The following is a 22,500-nucleotide window of genomic DNA, read 5'->3' as shown; positions in this document are numbered from 1 at the left end:
AGAATAGAGTCTTTTTGAAGGAGCATTTATCACATTTTGGACCCAATCATGTTGTCTGCCAGCAGCTCTTACTGTCTGCCAGGCAGCTGCTCTGTCTTCCTGAGGCAACATGAAAACAACAGAAATAGCCAACCAACACTACTGTTATATCATCTCTCATACAATCAACAACACTCCTGCTGCACTCATTTTAGAGGAACTTCTGAATGCTGTCAAATTTGAAAGTATTTTCCCATGAGTCTCTTTGTTCCAGTGTGTGTTCCACAGCCAATTCATTCTCCTTCTAATTTAGGCACAGTATATGACTGTGGCTGCCCATCAATGAGTGTCCGTTAGACAGCTCCTCTCTCCACTAAAAGCTGCAATCCCAGACAATTACACTGTATAGGCCAACCCACAGCCCTCTCTCTCTCTCTCTCTCTCTCTCATATTGGTGAGGGAGACCAATGTATTGATTCCTCGGGACCCCTGAGACTCATCAAGGTCAATCACTCCCCGAGCTGCCGCCCTAACCTTCCTAGAGTCCCCGACACAAGCCATTTCTTAATTGTTAGGAACACGACTCCCCGCGTCTCCTCCTCTCTGTCCTCCACTCACGTCCTACTGAAAACGCATTGGAGGAGAAGATCTAAGTCCCTCCCCTTGGAATATTGTCCTCCAATGCTTTTCGAGGACGAAGCGAGTGAAGGACGGAGGAGGAGAGGACGGGGCGGTGAGTCGCCTTCCTGACCGACCTCTCCTTCTGTGTCACTGTGTCATCATCAGGCAGTCCTGCTTGACCGCTGCAGCGACATTTTCCATTGACGTGTAAAGGTCACACAGGAGTCAGTAATAGTTACAGAGGATGACCAGGGAATAGCTTGGAGTGACTTACTACCTCTTTTTTTTATCTCTAAGGGCCCAATTAGGCCAAAGCTCTTGGGGGGCTAGCATTCACACACGCGTCATACACATGTGTCACACAGACACACACAAACACACACACAGAGACAGACACAGACATGCACACACAAACACACACACACACACACACACACACACACACACACACACACACACACACACACACACAGCTCTCCGATGCAGTCCTCCATTTCTGATATACTGAGCTAACCTTTATATGTCACCTGCTCAGAGACCTGTGGTGAACTATTGATTGGCTGGTTACGGTCCTCAGCTCCTCACAAAGGACCAATGGGATCCTTGCTCTGCAGAACTATATATAGAGATCCTTATACTGTATATGACTATGGAACTCTGCTTCAGATGGTTCCTCTGCTGTCTTTTTGAACACATGGTGCAGTAGGCTACTCAATGAGTTATGATTATAGGGGAGAGGTGATTCTTTATGAATGATATGATTCTTCATATCATTTCATTGATTTATTTCCATGACATCAGGATGATGATGTAACATTATGAGTGAGACTAAGAGAAGGATACAATTATGGAATAAAGAACTGATGAAATTATGAAATGATTCAAGGAGTTTTCTATGATGGATTTGCAGGGAAAGCCTGAACCTAATGACCACACACTTCCCTTCCAACAGGAATATACGCAAACTACTGAAAAGGTATAAGTTGGAGTATCCAATTGTGTTGGTCCAATTATACTGTTCAACCATCTCTCTCTCTCTCTCTCTCTCTCTCACACTCACTTGCACGCACGCACGCACGCACGCACGCACGCACGCACGCACGCACGCACGCACGCACCTTCTCAGTCGTAGTTGTAGAATGAGGGCAGTGTGTCCCTTCGCTGTGGTATGTAAAAACAGGAAGCTGTGCCCTCCATACTACCTAGCAGGCCCGTGGAGCCAATAAATGCCCCTCCCCACCCCATTAACTTCTAACACCGGCCCCTCCCCTGCCACCAAACACTCTCAGTCCTCCCCAGTTGTCCTCATATCACTCTACAGTATCTCTACCTCTTCAACCCCCCCCCCCTCCCCAGCTCCCAGCCCGGTCCCCCCAGCCCGCCACTAAACTCCCCCAGTTGTCCCCCCTGCCTTCCTCACTCCACTGCAGAGTCCCAGGAGAGTCACATGTGCTCCAGTTTCACACCACAAGAGAGGGAAAAGCAAGGTGGCAGACTCTCTCCCTCTCTCTTTCTCTCTTTCTCTCTTTACCTTCCTCTGTTGTGTTCTGCTGCATCTGAAGTCTGGCTATGTAAAGAACCACTGTTGTGAGCCCTTGTGCACTACAGTATTTGACAGTAGAAAGCAAACTAGACAGAGAGATACAGGCGGGGGCGGGGTGAGGTGGGGGGGGGGGGGGGGGGGGGGGAGGGAGGTGGTGGAGGCAGACACCATTTGATATTTGATACCATTCCTCATTCCATTCCATGCATTACAATGAACCCCCGTCCTCCGATTTCTGCCTCCACCAGCCTCCCCTGCCCTGTTGGGAGTGTATTTGTGCCTTCGGTCATGTAAGCAGAAGAGAACCGTGTTTGAAGAGACAGGGACTGAGTCTGTACAACATGGGGACTCTCTTTCTCTCTCTGTTATGGGGTTGGAAGCGTTGTTTTGAGATCCACACCCTAGTCTGTTGCTGTGGCTTCAAAGGACTGTTATGAAGCTGATTTATATTCTATTAGAGCACTTTGTCTGCTCTGGTCTCATTAGTATGCTGAAATCACCCCGATTAGAACAACAATGGAAGCTGCTGCTCCGTTTATTAAGACAGACGAGCTTTACGAACGCAAGCTAATTCACTGTGTTGATATTCTGTGTTTTGATGAATGTATGTATGAGGAGATTTGAATGAATGAATACGTTCACATTATGACAAGCATGACTTTATTGAGATGAGAGCTCGCTCTTGTGATAGCTGGACGGTGATATGAGCTTATAGAGATGTGCCTTCAACATTTCCTTCCACATTTCTCTTTTTTTCCCTCCATTTTAGGTCTGCTGGAAAGGAATAGATCTAGTCTTTGCTCTTTTTGAGAACTGATTCCTGATTCTTTTTGAGCAATAAACTGATTCATATCCCCTCTCTCAGTCTGTACAGTTTTGACTCAGACGAGCAGAGTGTGGCTCACCCAGATTTAATGGGGATGTGATTAGCTGCAGTGCCCGCTGAACCCCACTCCCCCCCCGGGAATCTCCCCCTGGCAGCCTGGCACCAACACTGCCCTCCCCAGGAACCATGTGTATGTGCCCAACCTTTGAACCACCCCCGCAGCACTGGCAGAAAGGCCAGAAATGATTGGGTCTGGGGAGCGTGTGCATGCGTGCATGTGTGTGTGCGTCCGTGTGTGTGTGTGTGTAGTGGGTTGTAGGGGTTTGTTGTTGAGAGGAGCTCAGCGAGAGGTAGTTGTTTGTCATGGAACAGGCTGTTGTGATAACAACGTGTTCTAATTGGATGCAGTTAGAGGGGATCAGGACATTTTAGAGGTGGAAAGATTTGCTTTCCTCGTATTTTTGGTGTTTTGGCTAATTGTTATCTTGGTAATTGCTTAGTGCTTTTTTGTGGTTCAAGGTCTAAAAGGCCTTTATCCTTTTCTATTAGCTCAATGATAACACCTACTGTAATGTACCTAATGTATCCACGTAATGTGGCCAATTTACAAATTAGTACCCATGAGTTTGTAAAGTGCCTAACTACCTGTGACACTGCAGCAGAGCGAAAGTTGCACCCCAGTCAGCACTCTCAAAGTGAGAGTTTAAAGGTGCAATACGCAACAAGCTTTCTAAACGCTTCCTAATGGTTGTTATGACTTTGTCTAATGGGTAGCCATCAGGGAATGAGATCCCTTGAAATACATATTTCATTTACGAACACTGTTTTGGTCCAGTCAAAGTAGATGCTTTCTAAAATGGAGTGTCCTACATGTGTACAAACATGTTGTTACTGGCTAGGGGAGTGAACTCACCGATTTTTGCCTTTCTGTCTCTGGTGGCTGCCGCTTAAAGTCGTTCACCCATGAAGAAAAACAACAGCTTATGTCTGACAAAAAAGCCCAAAACGGCCTTGGTCTCCCTTGGTTTCCCCTGTATCCATAAAGGTTACATATTATTATTAGGGAGGATGTTGTTGTTGTTTGTAACTGAACTGAATTTTGCTGTAGTGGCCAGAGATGACAGATTTACTTATATTCTGCTCCTTTAAATGAGCTTTTTTGGAATCAATTGCAATTAGAGGACAGTAACTAATGAGTGTGGCTTAATGGTATCTTTTATCGCCCCTATAACAAGGTGTAAGGGAAATTAAGTGGGTATCGCTTAGGGGGGAGATTTACATTTAGGGACCGTTTTGGGATTTCTACTCCCTAACAGATTTTGGGAGACAGTTCAATGCACCGTTAGGAAAATCACGATCCATCCAGTCATCAGCTTTTAAATCGCATTTAAAGGCTATATACTGGATATTGTCAGAAAAGGAGCAGGCTGGGTTAGACACTTGCACATTTGGATAATGCACTTGTTTACTGTAATCTAAACTGATGGATTTTAACTTTGTTCTGTTTAATAAACTTGCTATGCGTCATGCAAGGATGAAATTGAATATAAAGCCAATATGAAATCAATCTCACCTGAATGGCCTTTGGTTGGATGAGCTCACTAAGTGTGGGTGTAGCTCTAAGGGGGTAATAGAGCAGTATGTATTCACGGAGGCACTGGAGTGTCCCTCATTTGCTGCATTTGCATATTATGATACAGAAATCAATTACTTTGTTTGGCTGCTGTTTCTCACTTGTGGCACAGAGAGAGACAGAGCCAGCAGTTACCCCCCCCCCACCCCCCCTTCACTCTCTCCTATCAGTTAGGATAGCACTTGTCCCGTGTCTCCTTCCAAAAATGTCTCTAAAAGCTCTGATTAATGGTGCTTTGGCATGGCTGGGGTCAGCCAGTGTCTAGAGCAGAGGACAGGGAGGTACTGAAGAGGGACAGGGACACGGACACAGACAGGGACAGGGACACAGACAGGGACAGGGACACAGACAGGGACAGGGACAGGGACACAGACAGGGACACGGACACAGACAGGGACAGGGACACAGAAAGGGACAGGGACACAGACAGGGACAGGGACAGGGACAGGGACACAGACAAGTACACAGACAGGGACAGGGATAAGGGCATGGGCAGGGACAGGGACAGGCATAGAGACAGGGACATGGACAGGGACAGGGACAGGGAGGTATTAAAGAGGGACAGGGACAGGGACAGGGAGAGGGACAGGGAGGTATTAAAGAGGGACAGGGACAGGGACAGGGACAGGGACGGGGACGGGGACGGGGATAGGGACAGGGACAGGGACAGGGACAGGGAGGTATTAAAGAGGGACAGGGACAGGGACGGGGACGGGGACAGGGACAGGGACAGGGAATGAATGAATTCATTAATTCATTCATGGATTTAATGAATGAATGAATAAATGAATGAATGGAAGGAATATGCTATTAGGGTTAAGACTGGAGAGGATATGAGATACAGGTTTCTCTGACAAGTGTCTCACTGGGTAGAGCTACTGTATGCATATCAGCAGTGACCATCAGATCAGCCAATGGGCCTGGCTCCAGCCCTGCAGCTGTAGCTTGTCCTACCACGCTGAGGTGTTGCTGGCCTGCAGGACAACAAAATAATGGCGGTCACTTTGTGTCATCCTCCCACCCCCCCAGCCCCTAGTGTGTTGTCACCTCAGCGGTCACTGGCACTGCCACCTTCTCCCCCCCCCCCCCCCCCCCCCCCCCCCCCCCCGCCAACAAGCCAGGTACAAACATCCTGCCTCTTCAACCGGCCAAATGAATATAAATTAAACAATAAGGTGGCTTTAGAAACACACACAGCATTCGTTTAGATGTGTTTCATTAAGCTGGAGGAGCCATTTTCTCGTTTCCTTCCATACACTGTAGTTGATAACTGACATCCCATCGCCATGGTGTTCTATTGTACTCTTCACCCAAACAGAAACTCTCTCACTGTCCTTCTCTTGGAGGAAAACTGTTTTTTTGCTTTCAGTGGAACAAAATGCTCAAGTGAAAAAAAAGGTCAATCGGAAAAGCAGTGACTATACATCAGAGCCCCAGCCCCATAACCGTAGCCTTGGCAGTGTCTCAGCTGTGACAGTGTCCTGGTCGCTCAGAGATAGCACTGACTGCTGCTGGGTAGAAAATAGAGTGTGGAAATGAGGTCTGTGATCTGTGCTGCGCAGGATGCAGAGACGCCCAGAGAGGGACAGGGATCACAGCGAACCTGCTCCTGTAAGCTCCTGGAGACACTCCTGTTCCGCAGGGCGGACATTTTATGCATCATAATCGCAGCGCTGTCTGATGTCCCTGTTCCTTATGGGAAGCTATGACCTCTTTCCCTTGAACGTGGTGAACCCTAAGCCTGTCTCAGGTACTCAGTAGATTGGTTTGCCATATGTGGAATTTGGAGGGAAATATACACATGATTGCATCAATTGATTTTCCAGTCTTTTGGATAGGGGGCTGGGAATGATGTCATGTTTGGACAGAGACAGGGAGGTACTGAAGAGAGACAGGGACAGGGACAGGGACAGGGACAGGGACAGGGACAGGGACAGGGACATACTAAAGAGGGACAGGGACAGGGACAGGGAGTTACTGGACAGAGACAGAGACAGGGAGGTACTAAAGAAGGACAGGGACAGGGATAGGGACAGGGAAAAGGACAGGGACAGGGACAGGGACAGGGACAGGGAGGTATTAAAGAGGGACAGGGACAGGGACAGGGACAGGGAGGTATTAAAGAGGGACAGGGACGGGGACGGGGACAGGGACAGGGGCTGTGCTGTAATGTGACTGGACAATGTACGACAGTGGAGGACTATCACTGGAGGATCCTGGGAGGTGGCTGAGCAGGAGTCAGCCAGTCATGTCGACACGCCACACTGGAGATGAGGAGGTTTTGCGGGGGTGGTCAGGCAGACGGATGAGCGTGTGTGTGTGTGTGTGTGTGTGTGTGTGTGTGGCGGTGCTGGAGAGAGAGACAGGCCAGGCAGAGAGCTTATATCCTGGCAGAAGCGTCTCTGAGTCAGTGCCAAGTTTGTTCCCTCACTTGTCCTTTTTGTGAGGATTTGTTTATTGGATCCTCTAATCCCAGTATGAAGAGATGAGATTCTACTGGTCCACAGTCTGACTGTGGAGCTGTTTGATCAGTTTGAAGTCCCTGAAGATGATATCAATAATATCAATAAGTGTCAAAGACATAAAAAAATGAATTGAATGAATGAATGAATGCATGAATGCATGAATGCATGAATGAATGAATGAATGAATGGACTCCAGATATAATGGGCCAGTTTATGATAGCTCCAGTCATGTGTTATGTGCAAGCATTGCAAATGTGGAGACAAAGATTTAATTGTCATTCACCGGTCATTCAGCACCCAGCCCTATTGCACTGTGCTGATGGTGGCCGGTCCACAGAACTAAAGCAGTTTCAGCCAATTAGTGTGACAGGGAATGTTCTCATCCAGCCTGTAACCGAGGTTGAAATCTGATTTTCTCTTAAATCTGAAATTAGATTTGTGTGAAATTGTTTGAGCCAGTAGCTTCAGTGACGCAATCCCACAGTTGTGAAGGACTGGCCTGAATGCTACAAACCCCTCTCTTTCCTCCACTTTCCCCCCTCTCCTCTCCTCCCTCTCTCCTCTGTTCTCCCCCCCCCTCTCTTTCTCTCTCTCACCCTCTCCTCTCACCCTGCTCTCTCTAGCCCTGTGTTAGAGCTCAGTCCCATATGCTCTCCTCTCTCAGAGCAGGTGGCAAACCGCAGGTGGACCCCGCACCTCCACTCCGGACCAGCCCCTGTCCCGCACTCCCCTCGCCGTGTTGCCATAGCGACTCCCAGCAAAGGGGGGGGGGGGGGGGGACAGGAAGTCCTCTCTGATCTCAATGACCTCATGTAGTCTCGTCTGTGACCTCATGTTGGCTTTGGAGTAGATATCATATCCTCAACTGTATTACAAAGGCCCTGTTTGAATACTCAAACACATCCTTCAATATTCCTCTCATTTAGGTCATAGTAGCTGATATACTGTAATGGACTGGATATGGAATGGAGGGATATGTTGGATTGATGACATTTTATGACTTGTTTTAGTTACAAGTTGTCTTCAGGGCGAGATCTCAAGTCACCTCGTAATCTAATAAACGAAGGCTCAAATGAAGTAAAGGTTGACAGCTTCAGCGTAGGGCTGTTATAAACGGTTTATCTGGCTTTATTTCAGCTATGAGGACTGGCGGGCTCGGTTCCCTCCGCAGTTATGGAATACATTGAGGTTTTATGAAACCCAATTACTATAACGTGTAATGTGAAGTAGCTAAGGATATCGGTGACATTTCAGAGTGCATAGAAAGCAAGTGGCCGGCAATATTGGCATTTTATTGAGCGTAGGGATGGCTATGATATCCCATTACAGTTTTCATTAGACAGTGGGCAAATATCTGGAAAACAACTCATTTTCAGATGACTAGTTTATGGGACTTTGGTGCCTGACGGTCATCAGTGTGTGTAATTGAGAAAGCCTGGGCCTCCCTATGTTGAGTATAAGAGTGTGTGTGTGTGTGTGTGTGTGTGTGTGTGTGTGTGTGTGTGTGTGTGTGTGTGTGTGTGTGTGTGTGTGTGTGTGTGTGTGTGTGTGTGTGTGTGTGTGTGAGGGAGGTTAGCTAGCGGTCATGGTGGTACAGTATGTGTGTAAGTAAAGCTGGTATAAAGACTATGAGGTATTTAGTTACTAGGTGTCAGAGTTCAAAGGAAAGGTTTCAAAAATGTTGTTCTAGTTCGGGTGTTTGGGCATTTGGAGGTGATTGAAAGGTTCCCCCTCTCTCAATCTTTAAGTCCCCTCTCTAAGTCCCTGTCTCCCAGCATCTCTACGTCCCTGTGTGTGTCTGTATGTATTACTGGATGCACCTCAGTGGGAGAAACATAGAGAGACAGCGGGAGATGTGACAGGCTTGCAAATCTTTATAAATGAATAAAATAACCCCCAGATGGATTTGGGGGGGACGTGCTGAGCATGGAGAGAGCAGAGAGAGAGAGAGAGAGAGAGAGAGAGAGAGAGAGAGAGAGAGAGAGAAGAAGCAGGATAGATGAGTGCCAGCCCTGCACCGGCCATCTTAGAGCTGTTATCACTGCCAGCCTGTTAACGACACCTGAACCACAACCTTCATCATGCACCTCTCTCTCACACACACACACACACACACACACACACACACACACACACACACACACACACACACACACACACACACACACACACACACACACACACTTTCTCTTACTTTCTTTCTCTCTCTGTCCCTTTCTCTCTCTCTCTCTCTCTCTCTCTCTCTCGGTCAAAGTACTTTTCAACACATGAACCCACAATCTTTAGAGAGTTACTCTTGTTGAGTTTTGAGCGCCCAAACTTTTTAGCAATTCATCTTTTGTGCTTTGTTAAAGGTCGGAGACTTCTGTATAACTATTTCCCTGCTAGGCTTATGCACAATTGTCTCTTGTATAATTATCTTTGTTCAATAATGATTCTCTCTGTTTCCCATGGGAATAAAAGTGGCATCTCCCGGTTTCCAGTTAGATGAATGCTCACCTGAATACACAATGGAAAATCGTTTTTACACTGTCATTACATTGGCAGTGCTTTTCTGCTGTACACACTCAATGCAGGTGATTCAACTCTGAAAAGCTTGAATAAATGCTCTTCAAAATGTGTTTCACACTGTCAGTCCCTAATGCTTTTTAAAGGTAGGGAGGGAGCGTGAGAATTTCCATTCAGGTGATGAAAAGGGGTTTACATCATCAACGGTTCCTGGAGACATGAGATTCTGATTGCTGTTCTTTCTTCAAAGAACTCATTTCTGAATCCCCAGCATGATGAAAAAAATAGAATGGATTTGCTTTAAATGGAAATAAAATGACATTGTTGCTCAGAAAGTCCAAAACTTTAATATTAGCCCTGCTCTGGTTGAAAAAGCCAACGTTAACTCTTCATGTCCCTGTCTGTTCTGTTCCAGATGAGGCCAACTACGATGCCTCTGGTTCCTCCTCCCTGCCCTCTGCCCCCACAGCCTCTGCTCAGACCACGCATCCATTGGATGGCCAGTTGTTGATGGAGGAGGAGCCTTTCTCAGTCGTCCACTCAGAAGGCAGGACTGTCTCGGAGGGGGTGGGGTTGAGAAAGCAGGCTGCATTCTCCTCTATTTACACTCTGCTGGCGGGCACTGCCCAGCGCCCACTGGGCCTCCATCGAACCAAGGTCTTGCCAGCGATCACCAGGGGCAACAACCGCACCAGCCAATGGCCTTCAGATGCTATAACCCAGGGGGCGGAGATGTCTGCTTCCTCACCTGTGGAGCCTAGTAGGAATCTGTCAACCGACTCAGGTTTGACTGCCAGCATGCATAACCACAGCTCAAAACCCAGAGCTATTACCATGGTATCATCACTGTCTGGGTCATCATCAGTGGCGTCCTCCATGGCTGGACTTTGGAGGTCATCATCATCATCATCATCATCACCACCACCACCAGCATCATCTTCATCACCAACACCATCATCATCACCTTCATCATCAGAATCATTACCCTCACCATCATCATTATTACTGTCACCATCATCATCATCATCATCATCATTACTATTGTCGTCTGATTTGATTATAACAGCTGCTTCCTCTCATGATGACTTAACTCTGTCCAACCCAGTCCCCCTGACACAAGCTGCCTCATCAATATCAATATCAGCTGAGTCTCCTCACTGGAACTCAACATCTGTGAAGCCCCCCAACCAATCCACCATTAGTTCAGCTGTTAATTCATCCACTGTTTTAAACAGATCGCCAAATACAACAGTTTCCCCCTTTGACTTTATTCCCAGTGAAACTAGAGTGACCAGCAGTAGAAATACCAAACCAGAGGTCAGCAATAAGGAGTCTACATCTTCATATTACTCAGCACTGGTCCAGTCCCATGGAGTGTATGCAACACACAGGAGGACTTTCACACAGAACACAGACATCAGCCATTTACCTACATCGGCACCAGCAAGGGAAGACCACTCCACACAGGCTATGCATACCTCTGGACAATTCCCTTTCACAGTTTCAGACAGAGCCACTGGAAACGTTGACAGTATCAGTGTTTTTATTAGAGATAGAGAGACAAGCCCTTCCTTTCTTTCCTCACATGTCAAAGAGAGTCAAGCTGATCAAAGCCAGCATAGGGTTTTACAAACTCAGTCCTCAGCCTTGCTGTCTACCCCACCTAAAGGCTATTTGGTTCCCAGTCACATCACTGGGGAAATTATAAAGATAACACCACACAGGACAGACAAAGAAAAGGTGACAGGTAGCCAGACATCTTTTCTAAGAAGCATCTGGCCAGTCGCAATAACCGCAGTGCATTCACATGCTGTGAATACAAGTGTATCACCAGCTATAACAACCAGAACATCAGGAAAGTATTTTCCTAGCCTGTCCAACAGTTTGCAGACCATGTCAGATAACTCCAGTAATATGACACCTCTATCCTCAAACACGAGAAGGTCTGATAAAGAGGGGTCTTCCACCGGTAGCCCAGAACTCAATGCACAGAATGTGTCTCTTTCTCAGACACTTGGAGCATTTAACCCAAATGATACAGGATTCTCACACGGTGCATTAGCAATGGTGTCAAATGGAACTGAACCAGTTGTTGTTGAATATACACCTGTCAATGTTCTTAAACAGACACCAGTCCCCACGCCCTGGAATCTCAATCCTTCCCCAGCCAATCTAATGACTCCTGTATTTCTCAGAACACCAGCAGCCAGAGAGAACACCTCTGCCCTGAGAACACATCTGCCCTCATTGTTTCTGAGAAGTGTCCGGCCAGTAACAATAACCTCAGTGCATTCACATGCTGTAAATCCAAGTGTATCACCAGCTGCAACAACCAGAACATCCGTGGAGTATTTTCCCAGCACGTCCACCATCCTGCAGACTATGTCAGATAACTCATCCCCCTCAGAGACAGCAGTCTCCCACCGCAGCACAGCTCCACCTGAGCATTCATCACATCCTGGTGATTTAGTGACAGCAGCAAGTCACACCAGCTCAGCTCCAGTCCCCAATGAGAATAATGACCAGGGAAGAGAAGCGAGAACACAACTCAGTCCTCTTTCCTTCCAAAAGCTCACATCAAATTCATCCCTGCAAACAAGGCCTGAACCCCTTAGTGTCTCCACGCTCAGCTCTGCTCCACTAACAGTCACTAAATCACCCTCCGCCTCACACACTGTGTCTCCCAGCGGCTTAACCCAGGAAGATGCAGGATTGACCTCACTCAACCCCATGACCTTGACCTCTGACAGAGGCCTGATGTCACTTCCTCCCGCCCATCCATCAACGTTACTCCAGGATCCAATACAGTTCCTGACCTCTAGAACCCTGCATGTGAGTCCCTCAACAGCCAATCAGGATCCCCAGTCCACCCTCTCCCTTGGGACCCAGCACACTAACCCAATCAGGACTGTCTCTAGTCACCATAACACTGACGTGACACTGACACCTACCCTCTCTGACCCTAGTGAAGCCACTCCTCTCTCACACAGAGAAGTGGTCACGTTAGTGACACAGCGTGCTACCTCAGCAACCCGGTTTCAAGCAGGGACATTGTTTACTTCTGTCAGCTCAGACGCTGAGACAGCGTCCCCTAAAACGTCCCCTGTAACGGCAGAGAGAGCCATGTCGTCAACAGACTACTGGATATCTGACATCTCCCCCGGTCCTTCTACAACAGAGGAGACAGACCACAGCTCCCATACAAACACACCAGATAGATCAGGTGAACAACAAAAACCACTGGGTTCTTCTACTCACATTACAAACACAGACAAGCCTACTGAGCACTCCACCTCTCAGCAGAATACAGAAAATACTATGATTTCACTCCTCTCACTTTTATATGACTCTGACACTATTACAGACAAAACTGTTAATATTTATAAGGAAACAACCCCATTCATGACTTATTTTACAGAGGAATCCTTGACTTCTAAAATGGATAGCTCTGAAAGCTCTGCCTACACATCCACTGCTGGAATCCCATGGTCCACTGTGACTGCAGAAGTTGCAATGAAGCCTCTTAAACGTATCTCTCACACAGAGGAATCTACAATGGGACGATATGAATACTCTACAGAAACAGAAATCCAATCACTCAAACAGAATGATCTTACTCAATCACAGACTCCATTTACAACTGAGAATAGCAACCTCTCTTATTCTGAAACAGACAGAGAAACAGATATGTCCACAACAGCATCATCTGGGATAACAACCTATCCACATAAATATGGGGGAACCAATACTAGAACTGTCACCAGTACTTTAAATGATACTGCCAAGCTAACAACCCCATATACAGTGAGGAAAATGACCAGGTCTTTGACAATGATCCAAAATCTGACTATTGAATTAGATAGCTTATCCACTAATGTGACATCTCTACCCTTGAATACAATAGGGTCTGATACAAATGGCTCTTCCACTGATAGCCCAGAACTCAACGGACAGAATGTGTCTCTTTCTCAGACACTTGGAACATTTAACCCAAATGATACAGGATTCTCACATGGTGCATTGGCAATGGTGTCGAATGGAACTGAAACAGTTGTTGTGGAATATACAGCTCTTACTGTTCCTAATGAGACAGCAACAACCAAGCCTTGGAGTCTCAATCCCTCCCCACCCAATGTAATGTCTCCTGTATCCCTCAGAACCCAAGCAGCCACAGAGAACAGCTCTACCCTGAGAACAAGGGTAACATCAGCATTAGCAGTGTCCAGGCCTATCTCTGTTACAACTGATAACCCTGTGACCATTTCACCCACCATCTCCCTCTCGTCTGTACGTCAAAGCAGGGATACAGCCTCAGAGGGGACTGGAGGTGTGAACAGGCCTGAGTCTTCTTATCATTTTAATGTGACACTCCCCAACAGCCCGACGTCCCACATGCCTGTCACCATGAATATGAGACACACTGACTCAACAATGAAAGTTGTAAGCTCACAAGTAGACTTGTCATCATCATCATCATCATCATCATCATCAGCTCCAATGTCCTCCCTATCCATGGAGCATTCCGCCTCAACATTATCATCCAACAATACCGGGTTGAGTTTGTTTGTCATGCCCTCATCTACATCATCATCATCATCATCTTCATCACAAGCTGTGCTCACCTCTTCGGATATTACATCATCCACTGTCACCATCATGTCCCCTGGTGTTGCATCATCATCCATTGCCCTCACCTCCACTGGCGTGACATCATCACCCAGTGCCGCTATATCCCATGGTGTTCCATCAGCATCTACATCCCTGTCGTCCAGTGTGACCTCCTCTGTTTCATCCCATCCTGCAGAGGAAGTGACTGAGCCTTCTGTTGTTGTTACAGAGACAGCGATGGAGGATCTAACCATGGGAACCTCCAGAGAGACAGAGGTTAGTTTTCCAAAAGAGAACAACACCAGTTCCTCCTCCCAAACAGGAAACTCCACCTCCTCCAACAGCTCTACATCACAGGTTTCTCCTTTGACCCCTCGGGATGACACCACAACAGCCTCCCTTCAGCTAACGACTGTGACCACCACAATGGTAGCTTCAACCACAACCACTACAATCCCTACTACCACAACGATCGCAACAACAACCACACAGCTAACCACGACCACAGAGACCCCAACCACCACAACTAGGAGAACCAGAACCACCACCACCACTACCACTGCTCCAGCCACCAGGGGGACACTTGCCCCTCCAAGCCCAAGGACGAGCCCTCCCCGTGGGGCCACCACCAACCACCTCAGCCCCTTCACCACCACCACCACGGAGGCTCCCCCCAGACAGTGCAACATCACAGAGAAGATGTGGATGAAGACAGGTAAGGATCACTCATTGATAGCACTGACTCAACAACAATAATCTGTCTGCTTTACTGTTTTCAACAGGTTGTTGTTGTTATTGTCAATGGTTAAAGCAGTGGTGTTCTGCACAAAAGCAACAATCTTGAAAATCGTCTTATTATTATTACTTCATTATTTCCCCCTCCCCCTCGTTCTCCAGTTCTGACCATCCATGTGAGGAGAAACCGTCTAGACAGCATCCAGAGAGAGAACCTGCGTCGAGGGCTGACTCAGGCCCTGAGGAAAGCCCTGAACGACACCACCGCCCAGGCTCAGGTCAGCAGCTCATTATCTCTATCAAATAAGGACCTTCACCCCCCATTGTGGCCTAATGGATAAAGCTTGTGGTGTGGTATAATGTGCATGGTTAGGTGTGGTTGTTGTTGTTCTTATGTAATGCACAGCATAAGTTTGTATTTTCTGACACCAAAATTAAACGATATTATAATCGTCATGGACTGATGACCACATGCTAGCACAGTGGTGAATGGTGTTCTGTAATTAGTTTTTAATTAATTGGCAATTAGCATTAGCATTCATTATCAAACAAATATCTTACAGAAAATGTGCTAAATATCTTTTATTCTGTTGCTGTTGACATCATATCATCATGTTCGCTGTTTGGTAGTGTAATCTTGAATTCCATTTCAAGATATCTATACAAATTGTATAAAAATGTTTTTTGGAGACACAGATTGTAAGGATGCTTACATCTGCTATAAGCACAGGCATGGTCCTTACTTGAGAACCGCATGAGGTGTTCGATACCCCAGTGTCAGCTGTTGGCCAAATATGTTCCTGACACATCTGCTGCACCAGTAGAGAGTAAATTAGACACACAGGGCGAGGATCCTCATGTAGGCTACTGCAAGAACCGATGCGGACTAATTTAGAAATGAGGCTGACAGAATATGTCCCTGAAGGTTCAGTGTGATGTCACTTTTTTCGAGGGACTGCACCAAGACTAAAACCAGAGACCAGCGCAAGACCCAACCGTACATTACCAGAACTAACCCAGGTGTAAACTGTATTAGAAATGTTAGTCGAAGAATGCAGTCTCTTGAATGCAGTCTCTATATTTGAACTGATCAATGTCGAATATTGTTTTGGCTTCACACAGTACACAATGAAATGCACAAGAGGAGTATTATATCAGACTTATCCTGGATACCAGAAACCAGGTTTGGTTGAATAACGGCCCCTAAGCTAGACGAGCCCACCGTTTCCCCTCTGTGATGATATGAACACAACCACATCCAATACCAACACAATAACCAGTCTGTCTCTGGATTAAACAGTCACGGCTCCTGTTGCCAACATCATTCTCTTTCCTCATAAGCCTCTAATACCTCCACTCACCCTGCCTATGGATCTGGAGGACCTCTTGGCTATGATATGAGTGAATGAGAGGTAGTGTGTGTGTGTGTGTGTGTGTGTGTGTGTGTGTGTGTGTGTGTGTGTGTGTGTGTCTGTGTCTGTGTGTGTGTGTTGGGGAGGGGAGGGGTAGTCTGTTTACTGTAATGTTCATCCCTGAAAAATGACCCTATTCTATTCATTGGCTGGGATTGAATTTGGAAGTGAAGATGGCAGTGAAGAGTGAAGATGGCAGGAACAGATGAATAGAGAAGCAATGCAATCCCTGTACAAGACTTGCTGTTTGTCTCCATGCAGTCTCCAGCGGGTCTGAGTGCCTTCAGAGGGGTGTCTGTGTGTGTGTGTGTGTGTGTGTGTGTGTGTGTGTGTGTGTGTGTGTGTCTGTGTGTGTGTGTGTGTGTGTGTGTGTGTGTGTGTGTGTGTGTGTGTGTGTGTGTATGAATTCCGGTAAAAGGGAACTGTGTAGTATAATATCTCCCTGAATACTGCTGGGAGGTAATGTTTGGGACTGATGCCATGGAGTTTGGTCTGCCCATGTGAAGGTCACAGGAACCTTTAGGAGTCAAACATATGGCACTGCAGGTCTCTCTGTCTCTCTGTCTCTCTGTCTCTCTCTCTCCTTCTCTCTCTCACACTCAGTTGCATTTGTCACAAATCTAAATATTAACAAATGTCCATTATATAGTCGCACAGCTCTCGGTCCTACGGGTAGTTTGTAGATTGCGAAGGAAATTGGATTTTCTTTTAATTATAGGGCAAAGATGGTTAGAAGGAATGAGAGAGTGAGGAGAGGAGCCGCGTGTTGGTGTGAGGCAGATAATGAGAGGGAGACTAAATTAATGGAGTTCCAAGCCAGCGGAGTTATTTGAAAAAAAACAGTGAAATCGTCTGGCATCTTTAATGAACAGGCTTCCATTTCGGGGGAAAAATAGTGGAATGCTGAAATGACGGAAAAACCTTTGAGTTAATCCCTTGATGGTCTTTCACATTGTTGAGATAGAGCACCGGGGTGCGGTTCCACTCTCAGACTTACTGAAACACAATCTTTGAATAACACGTTCACATGGGTGCAGGCTGAGAGGGTGGAGTGATTATAAAGGGGCTGTTCACATCGCTCATAACAAGGCCTTGATTGTGAGGGAGAATACTGTTGACTCATGGCCATATACAGACTGTAGCCTCTCAGTGTGATGGCCAATGGAACTGTCTGTCATCATGGGTATTCACCCAGGTCCGGGGACGATGGATTTGATCTGTTACACTTCTCCCACACACACACACACACACACCCTCTCTTTCACTCTCTCACTCTCTTTTTCTCACACACACACAAACAAACGCAAATGCATACAGGTATTTCTCTTACACAAACTCTCTCTCTCGCGCACGGACACGCACGGACACGCACGGACAAACACCCCACACACTGAATGCACGGCCACGTCACTGGGAACACATCTACACCTGTTCTCTCAGGGTTGAAATCAATTTCCACATGATTTTCCCTCTCTTTCTCTTTCTCTTTCTCTCTCTCTCTCTCTCTCTCATTCTCTCACCCCCCCACTCACCCCCGCCCCTACAGGTGGAGACAGCGTTTGGGTCACCCAACGTGACGGTGGGCTATCACGTGTTTGGGGTAGACATCGTGTACCCCCCCTCCGTGGTGGTGGACGCCCTCAACTCCTACGGCTGGGATAGGTTGTTGGGGGATGTGCGGCAGTTTGTCCCCATGGTGACGGCCCTACCTAACGCAGCAGCGCCTTGGAGAGGCGGCCCAGCCATCGGCCTTCAGCTCAAGACAGGTCTGAGGTTCTAGATTACGTTTAGGAACATGTTGTGTTTCACTCACGTCTCCATGACCCATTCTGTACCAAACACCCGACAGATGACAACATATGCAATATTTTTAATCCCCCCTCGAAAAAATGATGTTACTGAGTACACTTATTTGTTCTGATGTTCTCTGGGTTTAGTACTGCGGTTCGTGGGGCCAGGAGATGACCCACGGTCCTGCCGATTCTCCCAGATGATGGAACAGAGGCTGGAGAATGTGTTCACTGAGGCCCAGGCTAAGGTGCTAAACGCCCACAACAGACTCTCTGTGCAGGTACCCCCCCCCCACACACACACACACCCACACACACACACACACACACACACACACACACACCTCACTGTCCATCCATGTATAGGAGTTATTGTTTGGAGTAGTAGAGTGCGGGATTTATGTAATTGTGACCATATGGTCGTGATGATGCATTGCAAAATTGCTCCAAAGTTTAGATAAAGTTGTATTATCATATTTCCTAATGAAGGGCCAAACACTTCATGATGAAGTATGTATGAAATATGCACAGGGCTTAAATGCGGTTCATTTGATGGGAATTAGATTTTTTTGTGGCACATTTTGAATGGATTTAATCTCAAAGTGCTCCTCAGACAAAGATCTGCTGTTGAAGCTGTTTGGCACATCCAAGCAAAACGCATGCTGCTTATAATTGGTGCTTAATTATCTCTCCTAAGTGCATTGTTTGTTTACCATTGTAAATAAAAGCTGTTTCTCAGATTTGAATTGATTGCGTTGGAGGAGACGATGTTTGTATTAACCTTTTATGAGCTGCCACATTAACATGTATTTTATGCCAAATGTAATGGTTTTCCATGCAACATAAATTTGGCATTGCAAAACACTTTTACTGTGGTGAACAGCTTGCCAATTTCACTTTTGACTACAAGTTTATGTCCATATAGATTTCAACATATTTTTGCCAATACACACTTACTATTTTCAGATAACTGCTTGAGAGGATGTATTAGGTCTGTAAATTAGACCATGTTCTATTTAATTCAATTTAATTTCTCCTTTTTTCTCTTGTTCTACATCCCCCGCCCCCTCTCTCTCTATCTCCTACCCCCCTTCCTGTAGATGCTGGGTGTGTCTCAGACGGTGGGTTCCCCCGCCGTGTCATTGGTCTACACGGTGAGGAACGGAACCGTGGCCCTCAACGGCACCGCTGCCTCCAACCTCTTGGGTCAGCTGACCGCCGAGCTGGTGGGCTACTTCCTGTTCTATCCCCCGCTCATCATCGCAGAGCGTAAGTGTCCCACTTCATACTGGGATATCCCTACAGCAGGGGAGGCTGATGGAGGTAGAAATCGGAGGACGGGCTGGGCTCATTGTTATGCATGGAATGGAATGAGGAGTGGTATCAAACAAGTGTGTCGCTACAGGTAGAGTTGTCCATAGGTACAGATTTAGGATCAGTTGACCTTTTTCAAATCCTAACCTTGACCAGTAGGGCTGAACAATACATCACTGACTCTGAATCAGCATCTAGGTGCAACTTCGCCAGACATCCCAATCAGTTTTAGAAACTGCTAGGACACATTTTTTGTTGTGCTATTTATAGAAGTGAAATCCATGGATACCTACTGTACAGAGGAGACACTGAGATACTGGAGGCACTCGCTTGGAATTGTAAGTACTGTGTGAGTGACGTTCCCCAGCCCTTTGAGTAATTGGATGTTCACTACTCTCCCTCTGCCCTCTCCAACCAAGAAGTTGTTTTTAATGATTGAGTCACTGAACGACAGTTGATGCGAAGGTAACACAGCTAACCCCCCTGACTCTCTTCCTGTCCTCATAAGAGGACATACCATGACTTAACAAGCCTGCTCCAGTGTTCCTTCTCTGTTGGAGCTGTGTAGAAACTACCTCGATTAGAGGGCCAATGAGGAGTGACAGGGGAACCGCGGGAGTCTAAGCAGCGTTCCCAGTCGAGTCCCAGTCTACGTTCCGCAGTCTTCCTCCTCCCCTAGTGTCACTGGGAGAGGGAGCGCTCGTTGGGGGACTGCTACGGCAGTGCCGGTGCGCTGAGGCGATGCTCCTGTCACTTGGAGTTTCTTAACGAGGCGTCTGGGAAGAACGCTCTCCTCCTCCCGGGAGTCACACCTGGGTCACGGCTTGGGAAAACAACCTCCCAGAGTGCACCTGGAGTGACCCTGTTTCCGAGGAGGAAATGGAAGCGCTATGTGGGGCCGGCGGGGGGCCGTAGTTGGACACGGGCGCTACATCTGCAAGCGTCATCGTCATTAAGGGCGAGGCAGATGGCTGCTTGGTCCACGCCGTTACAGCCTTTGAATCCAGATGAAAAGGATCGCTGTTAATGAGTGTTACCCTAAACCTCACTTTGTGCTGTGAATGAATCACGTTGTCAACATAATTACCCCTGGCAGTGAGAGAGAGAGAGAGAGAGAGAGAGGAGAGAGAGAGAGAGAGAGAGAGGGAAGGAGTGGAGAGGGTATAGCAAGAGAGAGGAAGGAGAGTAAGGGAGGATGGCTAGAGGGGAGAGCAAGAGAGAGAAGGGAGGGAGGGGAGGAGAAGGGCTGAAGGGAGAGATGAGAGAGGGTACCCTGTGTGTTTTGTTCCTATGCCATTTGTAATATTACAGTATTCAGAGTAGGTGAGGGAGGGCTCTGGCATATGTTGGCAGCGGCTGCCTCCTTACTTCAAAGTCAATTACTGCGGTAAATAATTAACAGTGGGGGGGGGAATTCTCAGTGTGCAGAGTGTCTTACGCCTTGGGGTGTGTTCCAACAGAGAAGGCCCAGAATCTCACACCACTCCGAAGCTCCTGCTTACAGTGTGAAGAATCACAGGGAAACTCATGTTGTTTCACTGGACTGTTCTTTCACTTGAACCTCAGAAGATGTGTAGTTTATTCACCTGTCTTCAGGTTGTTTTTGTACCGTTCTGTTTTTCTCTCATTTGTGTTGTCTCTGTGGAACAGTGTGTGTGTGTGTGTGTGTGTGTGTGTGAGGAAGACAAACTCAAAGTCAACATAGCAATAATAAAATATGGTACATCAGACATTACTTTGATACATATTTGATGAAGAGTGCATGACTTGTCTTTGGTTTGTGCGTGTGTGTGTGTTTTCATTTCTTCACTAACAAACACACACACACACACACACACACACACACACACACACACAACCTGCTTGAAGGGTTGATATTCAGAATCAGTATCATTTGTATTCTGGGTTTCACCTTGTTTAACATTGGAGGTGAAGGCTTATGTGAAACATAATCACAGGTTCTGATTCCGCATGGGTGAAACTATTGGACAGTGTTAACCTGATTCTGCTGACAGCACTGCAGTTCTAGCTGTTTACACGCCAAAGCGTTCCTCTCTCTCTATCGCTGCGGGGAGAATGGAGGGGGGGGGGGGAGAGAGAGCAGGGGAGTGAATTGAGCCGTGGTGGAGTGTACATTTCAACAGCAAGGCTGATTTCATAGGCCAGTGGTACCACATGCCCCCAAACGCTGCTCTAACCGCTTGCTGAAGAACTTAATCAGGCAGGAAATATGTAAGCGAGCTAAAGGCTCAGAAACGCAGAACAGGCTGGAGCCCATGCAGCTTTAAGCTCTTAGAATGGAAAAGAACCAGTGTCTGTGTATCTCTCAGCCAAAGCTCCCTGAGTGAGAAACTCCAGGACCCCAGTGTGATAATGAACCTCTAAGCTGAGCTTCTCACCACTGGAAACTTGCACCACTGCAGTGACTTGTTTACTAGGAGAAGCCGTCTCCATGTACTGTAGCACAGACCTGACTGAAGAAACTAGAAGTTTACGAACGTAACCCAGGTTCTCTGAGGGAGATAAGGGAGACACCCCTCGACAATGGGACGCACACTCTGTGTACCATTTCGCTGAAGACTCCTATTCAATCACGCCTGGTACAGGCCAGGGACGCTAGCAGACAGGTAGCCTCGTCTACCGCCCGTCCTATATATACACATTAGGACCTCGCGAGCGCGCCCGTTTTATCCAGCGAACCATTCTTCACGCGCCCCAGCAGTCGCCCCACCGATGCCCATGTAGCATGCCGAGATGGCAGCCGGGTAGGTCTTTGAAGAAGGCTTTGCCCTTATTGAGCAAGTCCTGTAAGAAGGAGAGGATGGCAGAGAGAGGGCTTTGAAAGGGCACAATCTCACAAGGCTCTCATCTTAAATGTCTTCCATTTCAGGTGGTAAAGACCTCTGGTGGATGGCACCCTAGCACTCACTGAATCGGGGCAATCATGTCCGAACGCAGGTCTTTCCGAGTTTACTTGTACCAGGCGTGATTGAGTACGGGGTCTTCAGCGAATAGGCTCACAGACTGCGTGTCCCTTTCGTGAGGAGTCGAACCGTGTCAACTGAA

The 22,500-nt window shown here is 47.2% G+C and overlaps 1 protein-coding gene across 1 annotated transcript in view; it reads left to right on the top strand.

Moving 5' to 3' along the window:
- Nucleotides 1-22,500, top strand: part of kiaa1549lb (KIAA1549-like b) — a gene marked incomplete at both ends in the record, with an annotated part of 50,760 nt that overhangs the window by 8,626 nt on the left and 19,634 nt on the right. Inside the window, 6 exons of the mRNA XM_083690884.1 lie at nucleotides 9,991-10,359; nucleotides 14,413-14,898; nucleotides 15,081-15,196; nucleotides 17,877-18,096; nucleotides 18,268-18,401; nucleotides 19,221-19,389. Coding sequence (XP_083547010.1) covers nucleotides 9,991-10,359; nucleotides 14,413-14,898; nucleotides 15,081-15,196; nucleotides 17,877-18,096; nucleotides 18,268-18,401; nucleotides 19,221-19,389 — 1,494 coding nt within the window. The remainder of the gene's footprint in view (nucleotides 1-9,990; nucleotides 10,360-14,412; nucleotides 14,899-15,080; nucleotides 15,197-17,876; nucleotides 18,097-18,267; nucleotides 18,402-19,220; nucleotides 19,390-22,500) is intronic.

Source organism: Argentina silus (assembly GCF_951799395.1).
Source record: "Argentina silus genome assembly, chromosome: 19".
NCBI lineage: Eukaryota > Metazoa > Chordata > Actinopteri > Argentiniformes > Argentinidae > Argentina > Argentina silus.
Note: the sequence above shows the minus strand (reverse complement) of the source record. Positions and strands in the feature narration are given on the sequence as shown.